At 42.8% G+C, this 18,815-nt stretch overlaps 1 protein-coding gene across 1 annotated transcript; it reads right to left on the reverse strand.

Moving 5' to 3' along the window:
* Positions 1 to 13,131: 13,131 nt before the first annotated feature.
* On the reverse strand, positions 13,132 to 18,808 carry LOC120226412 (zinc finger protein 883-like). Its single transcript, XM_039224597.1, has 2 exons — positions 18,733 to 18,808; positions 13,132 to 15,478 (listed from the first exon to the last, which is right to left on the reverse strand). Exons 1-2 carry the CDS (start codon positions 18,764 to 18,766, stop codon positions 13,398 to 13,400), a joined length of 2,115 nt encoding a protein of 704 aa, XP_039080528.1. The 5' UTR covers positions 18,767 to 18,808; the 3' UTR covers positions 13,132 to 13,397.
* Positions 18,809 to 18,815: the final 7 nt, after the last annotated feature.

Consider the following 18,815-nt stretch of genomic DNA (forward strand, 5'->3'; position numbering starts at 1 on the left):
CGCATCTCTTTCTGCCCATGGGTCTTGTCTCTGTGCTTTGATAAAATCACGTTTTGATACTTCAAGAATTCTTTCTTGGCCTTTGGCTCTGGACACCACGAACCCCATGATCACCCCAAAAACTCGTCATATGGCGCCCAACGTGTGGGGCTATAAGTAATTTCAACTGGACTCCGAGCTTCGATGCAAACTTGGTAAGTACTTTCTCTTTTTTCCTTACTCTCATTTTCGGGGCCTTTCGAGGAGTATGGTCTTATTTGAACATTTTCTTATCAATTGCTCAGGCTGCCATCCTCTAGCCCGTGTGGCTACTCTATGTGGAGGAGAAGGCCCGCCTTTTGGCTAGAAGTTAGTCCCCGGGCCGGAATGGTAATAAGACCCAGAAACTTGACTCCCTATCTTTTTCCTGTCCTTTTACAAAGTTGTACGTCTTGGGCACAGGACAGCCACCCAAGTCATCAGGATGGCTGCCAATCTCAAGACTCCCATGTAAAGTGTCCTCCTCATCAGTCTAACATGATCCCCTCCACATCCCTGGTCTAACCTCTTCTGGTGGCAGGACCCCCACTGAGACCTGGCCAAAACCAGTACCCAACTGAATTAAAACCCAACGAGGGACCATTTCCTAGAAAGTTGGCTGTAAAGATTATATGTGTTGGAATGTCATCGCTTAGATCTGATGGATTCCTGTCTTTACTGTTTTTGTTTGATGTCCTCTACTAACTACTAAAGTTACAAAATTGGGTAATTCCTGCATGTAACATTTTCCCAATATTTTCCACGGGTTAACAACAGTGGTTACTTGGCCTTCTCAGCAAGGCAAACTTGGTCCATATGCTGGCACCCATTTGTAGCCTAGGATGCAATGGGGAGGTAGAGGAATGCTGGTGTCCCTTCTTCAGGGGCCGTTGGTTGGTGGGTCAGTGATCATGGTGACTTCATTTGAGGGATGCCTCAGTTCTTTATGACACTAAGAACCTCTGACATATCCTGTGTGTGGAACACCACCTAGGAGTCAGGGGGGATCTTCGTCGTAATGAACTTTTTCTACTTTTCTCACTCTAGCAGGAGCCTGGGAGCTTCTCTTCCATCCCCAAGGACTCTCCTTTGGAATGCCTTTTGAATCCACTGGAAACACTTTGGATTGCACAATTTAGGAAAGGACTGATCTCCTGTAACACTGCATGGCCTTAATAGGATCTAACAGATCTCTTCTGCAGTCAAAGAGGCAAATCAATGGAGGTACCCTAGGTCCAGGCTCTAAATCAGGACCCATACCAAAAAGGCTTCTTGCGGAAGAACACCTTTGTGTTTGCCCAAATGTGTTTGGCTACTAAATTCCCTCCTGACAAATTGGATGTCTAAACATACCTCCTCCTGATAGAACTCAATTGCTGGAGGAAACACAGGCCATCCCTAATGAAGGGGTCACTGACTGTCTGTTTCTCCTCGTAATAGACGTGAGGGCCTCTCCCTCAATCATTTTCCAGATTAATGGCTATAATTGGAACCAACTGTGGTTAGTCTGCCTTGGGATGGACACTTTAAGGAATATGCCCAGGCAGCTCCTGAAACTCCATCTGTTTCTGGGAAATTCCCTGTCTTCTCCAGCCTGATATGGACTGCCTAATTCCAATAATTGGTGGGGGCTGGGGGAGGAGTGAGAGAGACAGAGAGACATGGCATCTGCTCCTTTGTCCAAATTAACAAGATTCAGGACTGGAAATTCTCTTTGTCTGCCTTCTGCTGGCATCTCACTTCTTCCTTTCCCTCCCCGCCCCCCCCTCCCTTTCTGCACCACCTCGGGTGCTGCCTGCAAAACTGATTCCTATACCATCCTCAGTATGTCAGGCACCATCAGCTCCTCCTCCCACCCTCAAAGTCAAGGAGGAAGAGCATCCCCATAGACTGCCCACTTCAGACTTCCCCACCAGTGTTCCAGGTAAAAAATTGACAATGGGGAAAAACTTGTCTTAAATGGACTCAAGTGAAACATTCGGTAAACTAATTTAAGTTTGTTGGTTTACTTAAGATAGACCTGTCTTTATAGTTATCAGCATTAAATATGGAACTCATCTAACTAGGTTTGCTGAAGGTCAAGTAAACTCATGTTACCTCTGTTGGAATTTGTTAGCAAAAAGATGACTTCAAATAATGGTTAATTTTTTCTGTCCCAAACTTTTCACGGATAATTGGTAGGGTAGCTTTCAAAGTCTTTGGTAATCTGAAATTTTAAAGTTTTGCTCACGCACATTAAATGGGATTGAATTCCTTGGACATCTAATGATATGAAATACTAAAGCATTGATTACTAAATGCAGGTTTGTGTTTTGACTTATTGCAGAAAAACTAAGGCTATTTGGGTCTGTTGGTAAAGCATGCTTTGTGCTTAACTGGTTCACAAATTTGTTGTCCAAAGAATTCTTGTGTAACAGTTTACAATTGGTTACTGTTTTCACTGGAGACTAAGGTTTCTAAGAGTTAAAATTATGCAGAAGGTAGTTAAGACTAACGGAAATAACAAAAGCAACTCTGTATGTAAAATAGAAATACAGTTTTGTTGAAAGTAAAATAAAAGAAAGTAATTTTGTCCCAAATGAGATTGGTTGTTTGGAGAGAAATGGCTTGGGACAAAATCTGAAGGCAAAGGAAAGTTGTAGAAGGTCCATGAAGGGAAATCTTTGGAAAGGAATATTATGGTGGCCAGAATGGACTAAGGTTGCAATGCATGGATTTTAAAAGTACACCGGTATAAGATTAAATTCTACTTTTCTTAAATGGCAGAAGATATGAGCAGACACTTCTCCAAAGAGGAGATCCAGATGGCCAACAGACACATGAAACGATGCTCAGTATCCCTCCTCATCAGGGAAATACAAATCAAAACCACACTGAGATACCACCTCACACCAGTCAGAGTGGCTAAAATGAGCAAATCAGAGAACTCTAGATGCTGGCGAGGATGTGGAGAAACAGGCACCCTCCTACACTGTGGGTGGGAATGTAAACTGGTACAGCCCCTCTGGAAAACAGTATGGAGGCTCCTCAGGAAATTAACAATAGAACTCCCCTATGACCCAGCAATAGCACTGCTAGGAATTTACCCAAGGGATACAGAAATGCTGAGGCATAGGAGCACATGTACCCCAATGTTCATAGCAGCACTTTCAACAATAGCTAAAACATGGAAAGAGCCTAAGTGTCCATCAACGGACGAATGGATCAAGAAGATGTGGTTTATCTATACCATGGAATACTACATGGCAATGAGAAACAATGAAATCTGGCCTGTGTAGCAACATGGCTGGACCTTGAGGGTGTTATGCTGAGCGAAATAAGTCAGGCAGAGAAGGACAAATATCATATGTTTGCACATATAGGAGGATTGGGAGGAACTTAACAGAGGACCATGGGGGAGAAGAAAGGGGGAAATGGTGGGGGAAAGGGAGAGAGGCAAACCATGAGAGACTCTTGAATGCTGACAACAAACTGAGGGCTGATGGGTGTAGGGGGGGAGGGGGGAGATCAGCATAGAGGGGGGCACTTGTGGTGATGAGCACTGGGTGTTATGTGGAAACCAACTTGACAATAAACTATTTGTAAAAAAAAAATTCTGCTTTTCTTTAAAAGACAAAGTTTTCTTGGACTTTTGATCTGCTCTTGATAAGAATAATGTAAACAAATGAGTTTTTCTCTTTTGTCTGCCAGGAAAACCAAAGCTTTATGTTTTGTCTTTATAAGGTCTTTGATTACTTAAAGTGAAAACTTCTCAATGTTAAACCAGTGAAGTTTTGCTAACAACTATATAAACCTACGTATTAGCCTTTGGAATCGCTTATTGCTACCTCGGTTAAATAAATAATTTTAGATTTGTAATGATCTGTAATCCTATTTAGGATGTATTTTATAACTTTCTAAGGTTTTAACAAACTTCCCAGGAGTTAAGTTGTAAATGAAGCCCTTTTGATCAATCAACTTATTTGGTAAGTTAAACTACTTGGAAAAAGCACTGTCAAATAATGGTAAACCTTAGGTTATATTGTATACAAGCAAATGATATAAATGCTCAAATACATATGCAATCCCTAAAGTTTCAATATGTTTTGGTTATAAGGTAATCACTTGATATTTTGATTATGTTATGTGACACAGAAGTCACCAAATTTCCTTCTCACTTGCATCATAATGAACTCTTATCAGATCTTTAGCAATGTCCATTTCTGAGATTTTGTCATTTATATTGTTCTCATGCTCTCACAAAACATATATCATCTTCAAGAAGATTCATAAAAAGGACTTTTAGGACAAACACAGGTATTTGACATCTTTAAAAACCTAAAACTAAAATGGGTAAGAATTTCCAGAATGAAAAAGCTACATTCAAACTGAACAAGAATTAGTAACATGGCACTTAATGAACTAAGGAAGATTACAGTTTTGTGACTCTTGTTGGAATCTCTAATGTTTGCTCTTCCAGATTAAGGAAAGTTTCTCTTAAGATATCTATGATATACAGGAATGTGATACTCATTTGTCAAAAAGTATTGAACTTTTCTCTCTACCTAAACCCTCTGAAATTCACAAACTCAGTGAGTGTTCTTTCTTCCATGGCAATCATACTTATTTGCATAAGTTCAATAAGAAACTGTTCATCTTGTAACAGGACACCACTGGGAATAACGGTTATTTTACCAAAGCTTTGGCTGGAATGTCATATTTGAGAGACATGCATAGACTCAGATATGACCATACAGCTCTAAGGAACTTTATGAAACATGGAGCCATAAATTTGGAAATGTGAGCCTGAAACCTTGCTTACAGAGTTCCCAGCAGCCTTACCAGGTGAATAAAGAATGTCAGATCCTAGCACATGCAGGAACGTCAGGATATGTTGGGGACCTCATGAGGAGCAATTTGCACAATTCTACAAGTATTGTAGGCATGTGTGATGGCAAGTACTTGGCTTCTGATCTGGAGAGCTACTAAAAATTCAATCTGGAGATTCCTTACAAAAGTTTCCAGCAAAGCAAACTTTATTTTTTTAAAAATTTTTTTGTTTAATGTTTTATTTATTTCTGAGATAGAGACAGCGTGAGTTGGGGAAGGTCAGAGAAATAGGGAGACACAGAATCTAAAACAGGCTCCAGGCTCTGAGCTAGCTGTCAGCACAGAGCCCGACGCAGGGCTCAAACCCATGAACCATGAGATCATGACCTGAGCTGAAGTCGGACTCTTAACCAACTGAGCCACCCAGGTGCCCCCCAGCAAAGCAAACTTTAAAACACCAATATGATCAGTTGCTGTTCTTGCAGAGCTTATGTAAATAAGTAGGCCAAGTTTTTAAAACTGGACTTGTTCTACAATTAATCTTGATTTGGCTATCCCTGGAAATGAGGGTTTTTAGAGAGAAAAACTATGTTTCAATAATGCACCTTTATGGATGTTAAATTATAGTTTTGATTGTGTTTAAATGTTGTTTGCCTAAACTAGACAACTTGAGGTAAACTCCACAATAGCACAAGTATGGACAATCTTTTTGCTTCATGTTCTGTGGGGGTAATAATAAGAACCCATGGGCATATGATTATTTAAACAACTGAAAAGTGGGAAGGATTCCCCCAACAATTGTATGTAAAGACTTTTATCACTGTAAGCCTACCAATAGAGAAAGACTATAGTGTTTTATTAAATTATTCATTTTGAGGCCAGGTTAATCCATAAATCTCTAAATAAATATGCAAACCATATCCTCCCTAAACCTGATCTGACAGCTACTAGAAGTCCACACCATTTAAACCCAAAAGACCTGGTTTATTAAAAAGATTGAAAGTCTAATACAGCAGGGGATTTAACTCCAAAGTGGAAGGGCACCTACCAGGTCATATTGAGTACTCCCACTGCAGTAAATTAGAGGAGCACTCTTCATAGGCTCCTATATCTAAAGTAAAACCTATACCCCTTTTACAAAAAAATCAATGAAAGGGGTGCCTGGGTGGCTCAGTTGGTTGAGTGTCTAACTTCGCTCAAGTCATGATCTCATGGTTCGTGGGTTCGAGCCCCATATTGGGTTCTGTGCTGATGACTCAGAGGCTGGAGCCTTTTTCAGATTCTGTGTCTCCCTCTCTCTCGCCTCCCCACCCCCACACCCTGTCTCTCTCTGTCTCAAAAATAAATAAACATTAAAAACAAAACAAAAATCAATGAGCAAACTAATGTGCCTTCTCATTCCTGTGAGCCTTAAACTTCTCTTATGATGGTTGTACCTTTCTTTTTCATTCTCTTTTCCTCAATTTATACTAACAATGTAATGTTAGCCTCCTTACAATGGGCCATTCAAAAGGATCACCACAAACATTTGAGTTACAAACCAGAAAGACCAATATGATTCTTGCTGCCTGGTCCCACTTCCATCTGAGGATGCTCCAAGCCTGACATCTAAAAAATCTCATTGGCAGCACTGGCAGACACTGGGTTTGTAATATGCTCTATCCATTAACCTATATTATTCTTGTTATAAAAATGCCTCTTATTAATTACCTAATTGCTTACTAAACAGGTAAGTACCTGTTGGCTAAACACCACCTGTTACACAGTTAAGGTCTTAAATGACTCTTAAGATAACATTATATTATTAAATGCTAAAATAACTCAAATGCATAAAATAGTTCTACAAAATAAAAATGGGATTAAATGTTTTAGCTGCTGCATAAGGTGGAATTTGTGCTCTCACAAAAACAATGTTGTATGTGCATTCCAGATTACCACAAAAATATTTCTGGATTTCTTTTTTTTTTTAATTAATTTATTTTTTAAAAATATTTCTGGATTTCTAACTGACTTGAATACTCAAACTGGTGCTTTAAACAATCCCTCTCTTTCCTTTAGTGATTAGTTAACCTCCTGGACTGGAGGATTTTTGTCAACTACCAAAGGACTTTTATTTGGGCTAATCTTTCTTGTTATTCTAATTATGTTTTCTCCAATGTATCTCTGCTTGGTGCCCAGAGTCCACCCCTGCAATAACTTCAAGCCAACAAATGATCTTTTCTCCTCAGGAGGTAAATACATGTTGTCCATGTTGGATTCAGCTGCCTCCATCTTTTGTAAGTCCCCCATAGATTCCCCATGTGATCAATGTTGACCCATAGGTAGGGACATATCTATGGCCCTCCTCGGCAGGAAGAAGCTACAGAAGATGAGACCTTCCAACTTCAACAACCTTAAAGATTTCAGGATCAAAATTTTTTGGGGGTTTTGATGAGGGAGCGTGGGACAAGCTGAGGGCAAAGTACAGGCTAACACCCCCCCCCTCGATTGGGTTATATGTGACCTTCCTCAAGCACTCCTGGCTACCCAAGATCAAAGGAAAGGGGAAAATAAATGGTTAACTGACAGATATCACAGTCATGCAAGATAAGAGTCTTCATCAGTTTACAAATATAGTAAATTACAAGAAAAAGGCAATCTTCTCAATAGCCTAATTTCCATAAATCTCTAGCTCCAATATCACCCTCCCCTCCATAGTGATGTGAGGAACAAAGGCAAGAAGGAAATGGTAGATAAAATTAAATTTCCTTATAACCAGCAGTCTCTTGACAAATACTGGAGGCAAATACAGAGTATAACATTTCTCCAGGAGCTCCCTATTGTCTTAATGTTCTGCTAAAGGGTAAAACAATGTTAGCTTGGGGGCACCTGGGTGGCTCAGTGCATTAAGCATCCGACTTAGGCTCAGGTCATGATCTCAGAGTTTGTGGGTTCGAGCCCCGCATTGGGCTGTTAGCTGACAGCTAGCCCAGAGCCTGGAGACTGCTTCAGATTCTGTCTCCCTCTCTGACTCTCCCTTGCTCACCCTGTCTCTCTTTCAGAAATAAATAAAACACCGAAGAAAAAAAAAACAATGTTAGCTTGACAATAGCTGAGTCTCCATAAATCTGAGTCTTCTTTAGATTATGAAAATCCCATTAGAACAGTGCCAGTGGCGCAATGGATAACGCCTCCCATTAGAAACTTCCTCATGACTTTATCTCCCCTGGTCCATAGTATATAACTAGTAACTCTTCACTACGCCAGTATAGCTCTTTATGCCCCTGGGAGTCCTGTCCCCATGCTATAATGAAATCTTTGCACCAAAGTCATCTCAAGATTTATTTCTTGGCCATCACCTCTGGACCCCAATCATTCCAAAATCCTATCATGTGTCTGTGTGTCTGTTAATTTCTGTTCCTATGTTACCAAAGGCCAAGTTCGGCTGCCCATCGCTTCAAAAGCCAATACTCAAGAGACAAGTTTTCAATGGAAAGGAATATGAGCTTTATTCAAGAGCGTGGCCACCTGAGGAGAAGGTGGACTTTTGTACAAAGGCCAAGTCCAAGGTTTGTGTGTAACCCAGGGGGTTTTAATGGCATTTAGAGCAGTTAACCAATAAAGGGAGTACAGAGGTCCCTAACATTTCTTGACTGCATGCAGACTTGACAGTTGTAGCTATAGATGTTTTCAGTGTTGGAAGGTTGTGAAGGGGGTCTGGTGACTTGGTACCTAGGGGTTGTGCTAGAAGTTCAGATCTTTGAGAAGTTCAGTCTTTGAGAGGTTAGTAAACTGTGTTCCCTGTATTGGCCTCCTTGAAAGAGATTCCTATCCTGTTTCACCGTCACTTGGTTCACTGCCTTGGGATTTTGTCATCGCCGAGTGGCCAAACTTAATCTGCTTGGGACCCCTAGGCTAGAGGCTCTTACACCCTGTACCCGACAGTAAAACAAACTCATAATTTGTTGATCAACCTGCACCTGAGGGGTTTTGCCTTAACATAATCTTGGACAGCCTAATCCAATGAGTTTAACCCAGACTTCACACCCCGGGGCCACCAGAGCGGTCACAATTGTGCAAGCGGAAAGAATCAAGAACTCACCTGTCGACAGGGCTGTGTCCATCAGGCGCCTCCTGGGTCAAGAATGGCCAGGGCTCGAGGAAATGCGTTGCCTTAGGGATCGACAAGGGGACCTTGGGCTCCACAGGACGTAGGGGGACTCAACCCAGCAGGTCCTTTCAAAATCGCATCCTGGGGTGCAGCCTCCCTCCAGGTGTCTCCTCTGACCCCGTGCCACTCCTGCCCTCCTACACAGCCTGGTGGTCCCCTGCAGGCCCGTTCTGGGCTGATCCTCTGAGATGCGACCACAATCACGCATTGGTCCATGGAATAAAGGTCTCAGCAGGTTCCTACACGAAGGTACCAGACCTCTCTTTCTGGGAGACGCCCTCCTCTGCTTGGTCTGTTCTTCGGGTGGAGAGGGATGCCTGCACAGGTGGCTTGCCAAGGTGAGTCCCTGTCCCACTGGCTCCCAGTCCCCCCTGGAGAGGGGGAAGCAGAAAATGGCCACAGCATGCCCTCCCCCCGTCCCCAGTCATCCCGTGTGGAGGGCTGGTAAGACAGCCTAGAGCCAGGATGAGATGCACGGAAGGCATACATCTTTGGGGAATGCAGTCAACTATGACTGCATTCCCCAAAGAATGCAGAAAGAGTTAAATCACGCAGAGGCGATCACGAGAGGGGGAGAAGTCCTTCTCAAGTACTGGGTGGGATCTGAGGAAGCAATCTGAACCCAGTGGGTTTGCCTGACAACCTAGTCACCAGGAAGGAGAGGCCAGCCATATTTTCACTCATCCCTGAGGGTGTTTACGGAGATCCCTGCCCTCTGGCCAGTCAGGATTAGTCTCCTGTCCCTGAGGCTTGTGCAGACCTGCTGCTAGGTAACAGCAACGCGCCCCCCGCCCCCCCCCCCACCCCAGCTGTTGTTGGCCTGGGCTTGTAAAGTCTTCTGCAGATGCCAAAGATTAGTTTTCCACTAAACACCTAAGTGGAATTGTTCAGCTTCTTCTCTGAGCATACCCTGCTCCCATGATGGGAGAATTTACAATTTAGAAATTGGCAAGGACATGAAGGAGGGCTGTAGTTTTGAATTTCCGAATGCCTAGATTCATGAAAGTGAAGATATAATGGTAAGAATGCACACTAAACTTACATGTGTATGGTGTTTTTGGCCATGATTTGTGTGACACAAAAGAATCTGAGTAAAAATAATGAAGAAATAGCTTAACAGCGTTACTATGACTTCATAGAACAAAATGTCACACTATTTAAGTAAGGAAAATTCCAACATAGATCATTGTTGTATCAGTGTCTAATTTATAAAAACGGAAAATAGCCATAACTCATAAGAAACAAAAGGGCAAATGATATGAACAGAAATTGTACCAAAGAAGATATACAGGTGGTAAACACATGAAAAAATACTCAAAATCAACATCTCTAGGAAATGCAATGGCAAAAGAGCACTACACATTTATGAAATGGGCTGAAGTTAGGGACTGGCACTAGCAAGTAGTGACTGGGACTGGAGGTACTGGAATTCTCATACATGCCTGGTGGGAATGGAGAACTGACGTTTGGATCATATGTTGACAGTTTCTTAAAAATGTTAATCATTACCTACCTGTGACGGGCACTGTGCTTTGAGTTATACCACAAGAAAAAGGAAACCTCTATCCACATAAAAAACTGTAATGAAAATGTTTAGAGCGCTTCATTTACAAAGGCCAAAACTGTAAGTAACCCAAATAGTCCAAACAGATGAATGCATAAATAATGGTCTATTTCCAGAGAAGAAAATAGTAGTGTTGCCTGGAAGGGACATATATGCAAAGTGACCTCCAAATCTTAGGCAAAGCAAATGGCTGAGAAGTCCAGCTTGAGGAGAAATAGTTTATTTGGGGGCTCAGCGACAGAAGCATGACTTTGGCAACCAGAAGAGGAGTCGGTCCCTGCACCACCACCTCCAGGAAGCCCGGATTTTATAGCCAAGGAGGCTGGGGAGTACCTGGGAGACTACCTGGGAGGTGAATGTTTCAGAACAAGCATGTGCCACAGTCACATCTGGTACCAACAACAATGCGGGCTAGGCGCGTCACAAAAGCTCCATCCCTGGACTATGAAAGCACCTTTGTCTTTTATTCTTTTCCTCTTGCACACGATGGCCTTGACATGTAAACACCAGAGAGGATATGAGAATTCAGACACCTTTGGATTGTTTTATGACAATGTGTCTGTTATACAGGATACATGTGTCTGATAGTGAAAAACTTCTGTGCATACAGATCCTGCCCAGCCAGGCACTAGAACATCTGTGGATACGGGTTTGTAAGACACACACACTCCATTAAGTGGCTGATGTCTCATCTACTCCCTCATCACCCTATCTTCTAGATTACCAATCAGTTCCCTGCTCCTGTGGTGTAACACGTGAACAGTGTACATCAGGTCACATGGCTCCTTTGAACCATTTGGGGTAGATAATCCACTCAACAGTGCCTGGCAGTATGTGGTATCAGCTGTGGACAAGCAAAATATTCATGTTGTTTCCACAACCACTGGACATGGTTTCACAACCGCTGGAGATGCTCCCTCTTCAGGGTGACCTCTGAGCACAGGAAAATTCCTGGCATCCGCACCACAAAAGCCACACAGAGAACACCGGGGGCCGTATTAGCTACAACTGCCACAAGAACGTACCACACACTGGGTGATTCGACAACGCAAATTGACTTCCCCACAAATCTAGAGTCTAGAAACTGGACATAAGATATCAGCAGGGTTAGTTTCTTCTCAGGCCTCTCTCCTTGGCTTGGAGATGGGGATTTCCCTGTCTTCAAATGGCCATCCTTCTGGGCCTCTATCCTCAGCTCCTCTTCTCATAAGGACACCAGTCCTACTAGCAGTCCGTCTTAATATCCTCATTTCAACTTCATTATCTCTTTAAACATGGTATGTCTAACTATAGTCACACTCTGACATACTGGAGGCTACAACTTCAACAAAGGTATTTTGGATTCACAATTCAGCCCATAACATAGGTTCTGGGTCATATTGCAAATTCTCACCCAAGCTGGAGAGTATATATGTACATATTATTTGTTTGCAATTATCCACTCCAAGACACAGTAAGTTGGGAAGCAATAAAATCTGTTTACTCCTTCATATTGGAAGAGCCTAATTCTGCTTTCAAACAACCCATTAGAATACAACACCAAAAATTAAAGTAATTAAACAAAAAAGGTATTTATTAATGCATAAACCAGAGCAACCTGTGACAGCAAATACCTGTATTGGGGGCTTGGACGCTGCATAGATTTATCAGAAGCATCATAAAACTGACAACACCCTAAGACATTTACTCTTTCTCTGCATGACACTCTCCAAAACTCAGATCAGGTACCGTGGATAAACACTGCATCACATCCATGTTCTAACTTAGAAGGGAAGGTGAAGTTCCAATTACCCATAATGTATGTCTATCACCAAAGGCAATGCACAGAGGTCAGGACGCTTGAGCATGTAGGGGGTGACTGACCCACGTTATGGGGACCCACCAGGTACCAGAGATGGAGTGATGTGTTACAGAAACTGGCAGTGACTTCAATCTAGCAATGACTCTGGACACATCAGAGGCATGATGCAGCTCCTGAATTCTCCCTAAATAGCTGAAAATTATGGGAAGTCACCCACTGTGGACATTGAGGTAAACAAAGTTCACATCAGGTAGATAGCTGTCTGACAAAAGCTCTCCTTAAGTGTTAATTATATAATCAAGGAAGTACCACCTGCTCTGCTACTTTAGAGCCTTTCTTCAGTGTGTACTCTGAGTGTGTAATGAGACAGATAACTGGCTAAACAGACTGTCATTTCCCTCACTCATGAGGCCTTGCCCCAGGGTAATTTTCAATTTTTATGAAACTGAATCTTTGGCCAAAAGATTGCCCACATTTGTCTTCACATTTGTCTTAGCTCAGGCTGCTCTAACAAAGTACCGTAAGCTAGGTGACTTGTAAACAACAGAAACTTCTTTCTGGAGGCTGGATATCTGACATAACATTCCCTATAGGGTCTGGTCCCGTGTCTGGTGAGGAACAGCTTCCTGATCAATAGATGATCTTCTCAAAGGGTCCTCACATGGTACACTGAGGAAGCAAGCTCTCTTAGAACTGGTATGAGGACAATAATCCCATTCTGATTCAAATTACCTCCCAAAGACATCATCTGCTAATCCTGAATAGAGGAAGAGAACATATGACTCTTAGTGAACATAAACAGTTCATAATATCACTCATAAGGGCTTCATCTACTATACTTTCTGTTGTTGAGTGAGACTGGAGCTTTGGCTGAAAGACTGGCCACATTCACAGCTCTCCTAAGGCCTTTCTCCAGTGTGAACTCTTTGATGATAACTAAGAGCAGGATGGCTGATAAAAGATTTCCCACATTCACTGCACTCATAAGGACTTTCTCCTGTGTGAATTCTCTGGTGTTGAATGAATGTTGCCTTCCACTTAAAAGATTTTCCACATTAATTACAATTATAAGGCCTTTCACCTGAGTGAACCTTTATGTGTACATTGAGGCTGTTTCTTCGGAGAAAGGACTTGCCACATTCACTGCACTCATAAGGTCTTTCTCCAGTGTGAACTCTTTGGTGAGCACGAAGGACAGAACTAGCGGTAAAAGATTTTCCACATTCATTGCACTCAAAAGGTCTTGCTCCAGTGTGCACTCTCTGGTGAGATCGAAGGGAAGAACTACAAGCAAAAGATTTCCCACACTCATTACACTCATAAGGCCTTACTCCAAGGTGACTTTGACGATGATACTGGAGGGCGTGGCTACGACTAAAAGATTTCCCACATTTACTACACAGATAAGGCTTTTCTCCTGTGTGAATCCTCTGGTGTTCAATGAGTTTGGACTTACACTTGAAAGATTTCCCACATTCATTACACTCGTAAGGCCTTTCACCGGAGTGAACCTTTATGTGTACATTCAGGTTAGTTCTTCGGGGAAAGGACTTGCCACATTCCCTACATTCATAAGGCTTTTCTCCAGTGTGAACTCTCTGGTGGTAACGGAGGACAGAACTAGTGGTAAAAGTTTTCCCACATTCGCTGCACTCATAAGGCCTTTCTCCAGTGTGAACTCTCTGGTGATTATGGAGGACAGAGCTAGCGGTAAAAGATTTCCCACACTCACTACACTCATAAGGCCTTTCTCCAGTGTGAACTCTCTGGTGAGAACGAAGGACAAAACTAGTGGTAAAAGATTTCCCACATTCACTGCACTCATAAGGTCTTTCTCCTGTGTGAATTCTTTGGTGTTGAATGAATGATGACTTACACTTCAAAGATTTTCCACATTCATTACATTCATATGGCCTCTCACTTGAGTGAACTTTTATGTGTACATTGAGGTTATTTCTTCGATGAAAAGACTTGCCACATTCACTGCACTCATAAGGCCTTTCCCCAGTGTGAACTCTGTGATGATAATGGAGGTCAGATCTAGAGAAAAAAGATTTCCCACATTCACTGCATTCATAAGGCTTTTCTCCAGTGTGAACACTCTGGTGAGAACGGAAGCCAGTACTGGAGACAAAAGACTTCCCACATTCATTGCACTCATAAGGTCTTTCTCCTGTGTGAGATCTCTGATGATAACTGAGGGCAGAGATAGAGGTAAAACATTTTGCACAGTCACCACAATTATAAGGCCTTTCTAAGGTTTGAACAGAACGTGTAATAAACACTTCGCTATGGTTAAAAGACTTTGCACATCCACTGCAAACATAATCACCTACTCCACTCTGCCATCTCTGGGGATGAATGAGTACTGATTTGTGGCCTAATGACTTCCCACATTTGTAGCACGTGTATTGCCTAGACCCACTGTGAGTGTTTCTGTATGGACTGTGAGTTGACCTTCGCCTAAGGGATTTTTCATCTTCGACAAACTCATGATGTCTTCCTGCAGTATGGAATCTCTGGTGGATATCGAATAAAGATTTGAACCTAAATGTTTTCCCACATTCACCGCACACAAAGCACAGTCTTCCAAATTGGACTTCCTGATCCTTAACATGTGTATGTTTGGGACCAAAGACTTCCTTGCAATCTCCCCAAGTGTAATGACCTTTACTGCTCTGTAAAGTTGCCCTGCACTGGCTGAATGTGTTTGGCTTCTCTCCAATAAGAGTGGCATCTTGCTGTAGATGCCCAGAGCCAGGCACGAATTCCTTCTGAACCTCAGTACAGGTAAGGGGCTTTCCTGAATCATGGAATCCATATCCCTTCACAAAAGAGGCCATATCCATAATGCTTCTGAATGGTTTATCTCCCATGTGCTGCTCTGGCTCCTGGTGAAAGTTTATGCTGAAATAAAATTGTTTTGCACATGCCCCACACCTCAACAGTTTCTGGCTGCTTGGTTTTCCCTGGTGCTCAGCCAAGTGGAAAATGTCTCTCAAGACCGGACAACACATCTCACAGGGGTGGCTCTTCCGGGAAGACAGAGCTGCCTTGGACGCGCTGGCCTGTGACACACCTACGGAAACGCTCTGTTCAAGGGGTGAGTCCGCATCCTCTGCTCCACAGCAGCAACCTGAATGCAAAGAAACTCTGATGAAATACATGGTGACTAACGTGAGGGGGTAAGCCCATCACACATAAGCACCTGTCTCGTGTACGCACGAGTTCATTAGATGCTTTACCAGACATGGGAGTTGCAATTCAGGTAGAGTAGTGCCCGCTCTGCGTTACTGGGCCCTGAGGTCAAAGCACTGTTGACAGCTCACTGGAAGGACAGAAAACTGGGGTTTGGTGCAAGGAAGAGAGCCTGGGTCCACAGCCTGTTTCTCTGCCCAAAGCATCCACGAGGTTTTTTCTGCTACTGATATTTAGCTGAGGAGGAGGCTGCTGAAAAATCCAATCACAAGAAATCTGTGGTTGTTCAAGGTCAGTTTAAGGACACAGGAACATTTCCCGGCAAATGGGCAGAGGTGAATGTTGGAGAACACAGGAAGGGCAGTGAGAGAAATGCGTAAGATGTGGAGGCCCGAGACAGCAATCACCCCTGCGCGGAAGTCACAGGACTACCAGCAGAGTAGAACTCACAAGTCCAAAACTGTCAACAGTGAAGAAGACAGGAACGAGGTGTGGCCGTTGGCAATGGCACCAAACTCCAGTTGAACAAAGGTGCCTCGTGTAATCTGAACAAAGTCCTGCTATCACACCTCCCCAGCTGCCGTGAGCTCACCTGGTCATTCGGGATCGTGTCCATCCTCTGCTGCACAATGGACTGTTCCCTGTAAGCTGCAGCCGAGCAACGACAGGACACAGGGAGGGTAGAAATACTGAAGAAAGCTGGCCAGGTGGACGGCCAGGAGTGTCCCAGGGCTACTCAGCACACCACAGACTCAGAAAAGCAATCTATGTGACTGATGTCTGCAGGATGGTAGAATACAGGATCCCACCTTCACCCCAACAAAAAGCAATTCAACAGCTATCCATGAATGATGGTAGCCTCGGAGGGCTCAAGAGTCTAATCAAGACTGTCTAATACACAGTGAAGCATAAAACAGAGCACAAGCACACAGAAAGGATGACCGGAGATGGTATTAGCAGAGACATGTGGGGAGGGGTAGGAAATAGGGGCTGGGGCATCTCTATCAGCCACCAGGTGGGTGCTACTGCGGACCCTGCTCAGCAAAGATTTCTGCTGCCTGCCCCACAGAGGACACCGGCACCCCTGCCACTGATATGCCAAATCAGGAAACACAGAAATCTTAAAAACAAAATTCAGAACTGAAGGCAGCACCCTTGTGATCTGAAATAATATTACAAAGCTAGAGTAATCAAAACAACATGGCACTGGCATAAACGGAATAAAGAGGCAAAATGTATAAATATACAAGCAACTAGTCTTTGAAAATTATGCGAAAATATACATTAGGGAATGAATAATCTCTTAAATGCTGTTTTGAAATGTGAATATCCAAATGAACAAACAAGGAAACTAGACCCCCATCTTAAAGCACTCATGGAAATGATCTTGAAATTGATTGAAAATTTCAACATATGACCTCAAACCCTAAAACATCAAAAGCATATAACCAAAAGGAAAAACAAACACATAGAACTATATCCAAAAGAAAAGTTGTAGCAGAACTGTAGACAGAGAAGAAAGTGAAGGGAGATAAACATAATCAACAGGGACTCAAAGCACTGATCATCAGTAAATGCAAATCAAAACCACAAATATCACCTCCTACCTGTTAAAATGGCTATGACCAGGGGCACCTGGGTGGCTCAATCGGTGGAGCATCTGACTTCAACTCAGGTCATGATCTCATGATTCGTGAGTTCGAGCCCCGTGTTGGGCTCTGTGCTGACAGCTAACTCAGAGCCTGGAGCCTGTCTTCGGATTCTGTGTCTCCCTCTCTCTCTGACCCTCCCCCTGCTCATGCTGTCTCTATCTCTCTCTCAACAATAAAAAAAAAGAAAACATTAAAAAAATTAAAAAATAAATAAATAAAATAAAACGGCTATGACCAAAAAGAATGGAAGTAACATGTTGGTGAGGATGTGCAGAAAATAGAACCCTTGAACACTGTTGCTGGGACTGTACATCAAGGATGTCATTATGGAAAATATTAAAGGAAGACTCCAAAAAATTTAAAATAGAACTACCATATGGCCCACCATTGCCATATCTAGGTATGTAACCCAAGGAAGCAAAAGAAATATCTACACAGAGTGTCTGGTCATCCACATCCACTGCAGTATCATTCACTATAGTCAATATAGGTAAACATGAATAGGTGTGTGTGTGAGTGGATAAAATGACAAATATTTAGTACACACATATGTAGTAATAATTGGCCATAAAAAAGAAGGCAAAACGGGGACTTGTCACAACACGGATTAAATGGAAGACGTTATCCTAATTGAAATAAGCCACAAAGCACATGACAAACACTGCAAGGTATTACTTATATGGATATTCTATTTAAAAACTCAAACTTCATAAAGATAGAAAGCAGAATGCCAGAAGCTAAGGACTGAGGGAAATGGGGTGATGCTGGTAAAGGATACACGATTTCATTTATAAGATGAGTTTGAGGATATAACAGACAGCATTTTACCTACACTTGTGAATACTGTACTGTACACTTAAAATTTGCTAAGAGGGTAGATATTAAGCTTTCTGATTACTAAAAACAGAAAAGGTAATTATGACAAGTATTGTCTTGTTGATTATCTCCATCTTGCTGAAAATTTCATAATGTGTAAGTGAATCAAACTATCATGTAGTATGCTTTCAGTAACATAATTTTGTCAGTCATACCTCAACAAACCTGAAGGTAATAGGGGGAGGTAGGAGTAGAGACGTAAACACTATAAAAGAACCACACAGGATAGCCCTGAGAAGTAATCCATAGTCCACTTCAGTATGGCCAAGCCAATGTCTGCAATTTCCGGCATAGGTGGGCACAAGAACACAGCTCCAAAGGGAAGAGAACAAACCTGGGTCACAGAAATGGCATTGATCTGTACACAAAACTCAGCCAGGGCGAGGGTAGGTAAGGCACAATCCATCAGCGTCACGCACTGTATGGCTACTGTTTTACCCTATGAGGGTTAAGCACAGAGGGTACTGAGATGGAGGGGAGACAAAAAGGCACACCGACAACCCAGCCTTGCCAACAAAAGCAAACGCCATGAAAGCTGGGGAAGCAAGCAGTTTCCTCAGTCCCGACCTAAGAGGGACAAACATCTCCTGTGGAATGGGGGGTTGGGGGCTAAGGAGGGAGTACAGGGCCCAGTCCAGGTCACTGGGGAGGGGGAGGGCCTTACCCAGGGAGGATATAAGTGTAAAGTTCTCCAGCATCACATCATAGTACAGCCGTCTCTGAGCCTCATCCAGAAGGCTCCATTCC

Source organism: Hyaena hyaena, unplaced genomic scaffold, assembly GCF_003009895.1.
Source record: "Hyaena hyaena isolate Hyena2069 unplaced genomic scaffold, ASM300989v1 scaffold_1683, whole genome shotgun sequence".
In the NCBI taxonomy this organism is placed as follows: Eukaryota; Metazoa; Chordata; class Mammalia; order Carnivora; family Hyaenidae; genus Hyaena; species Hyaena hyaena.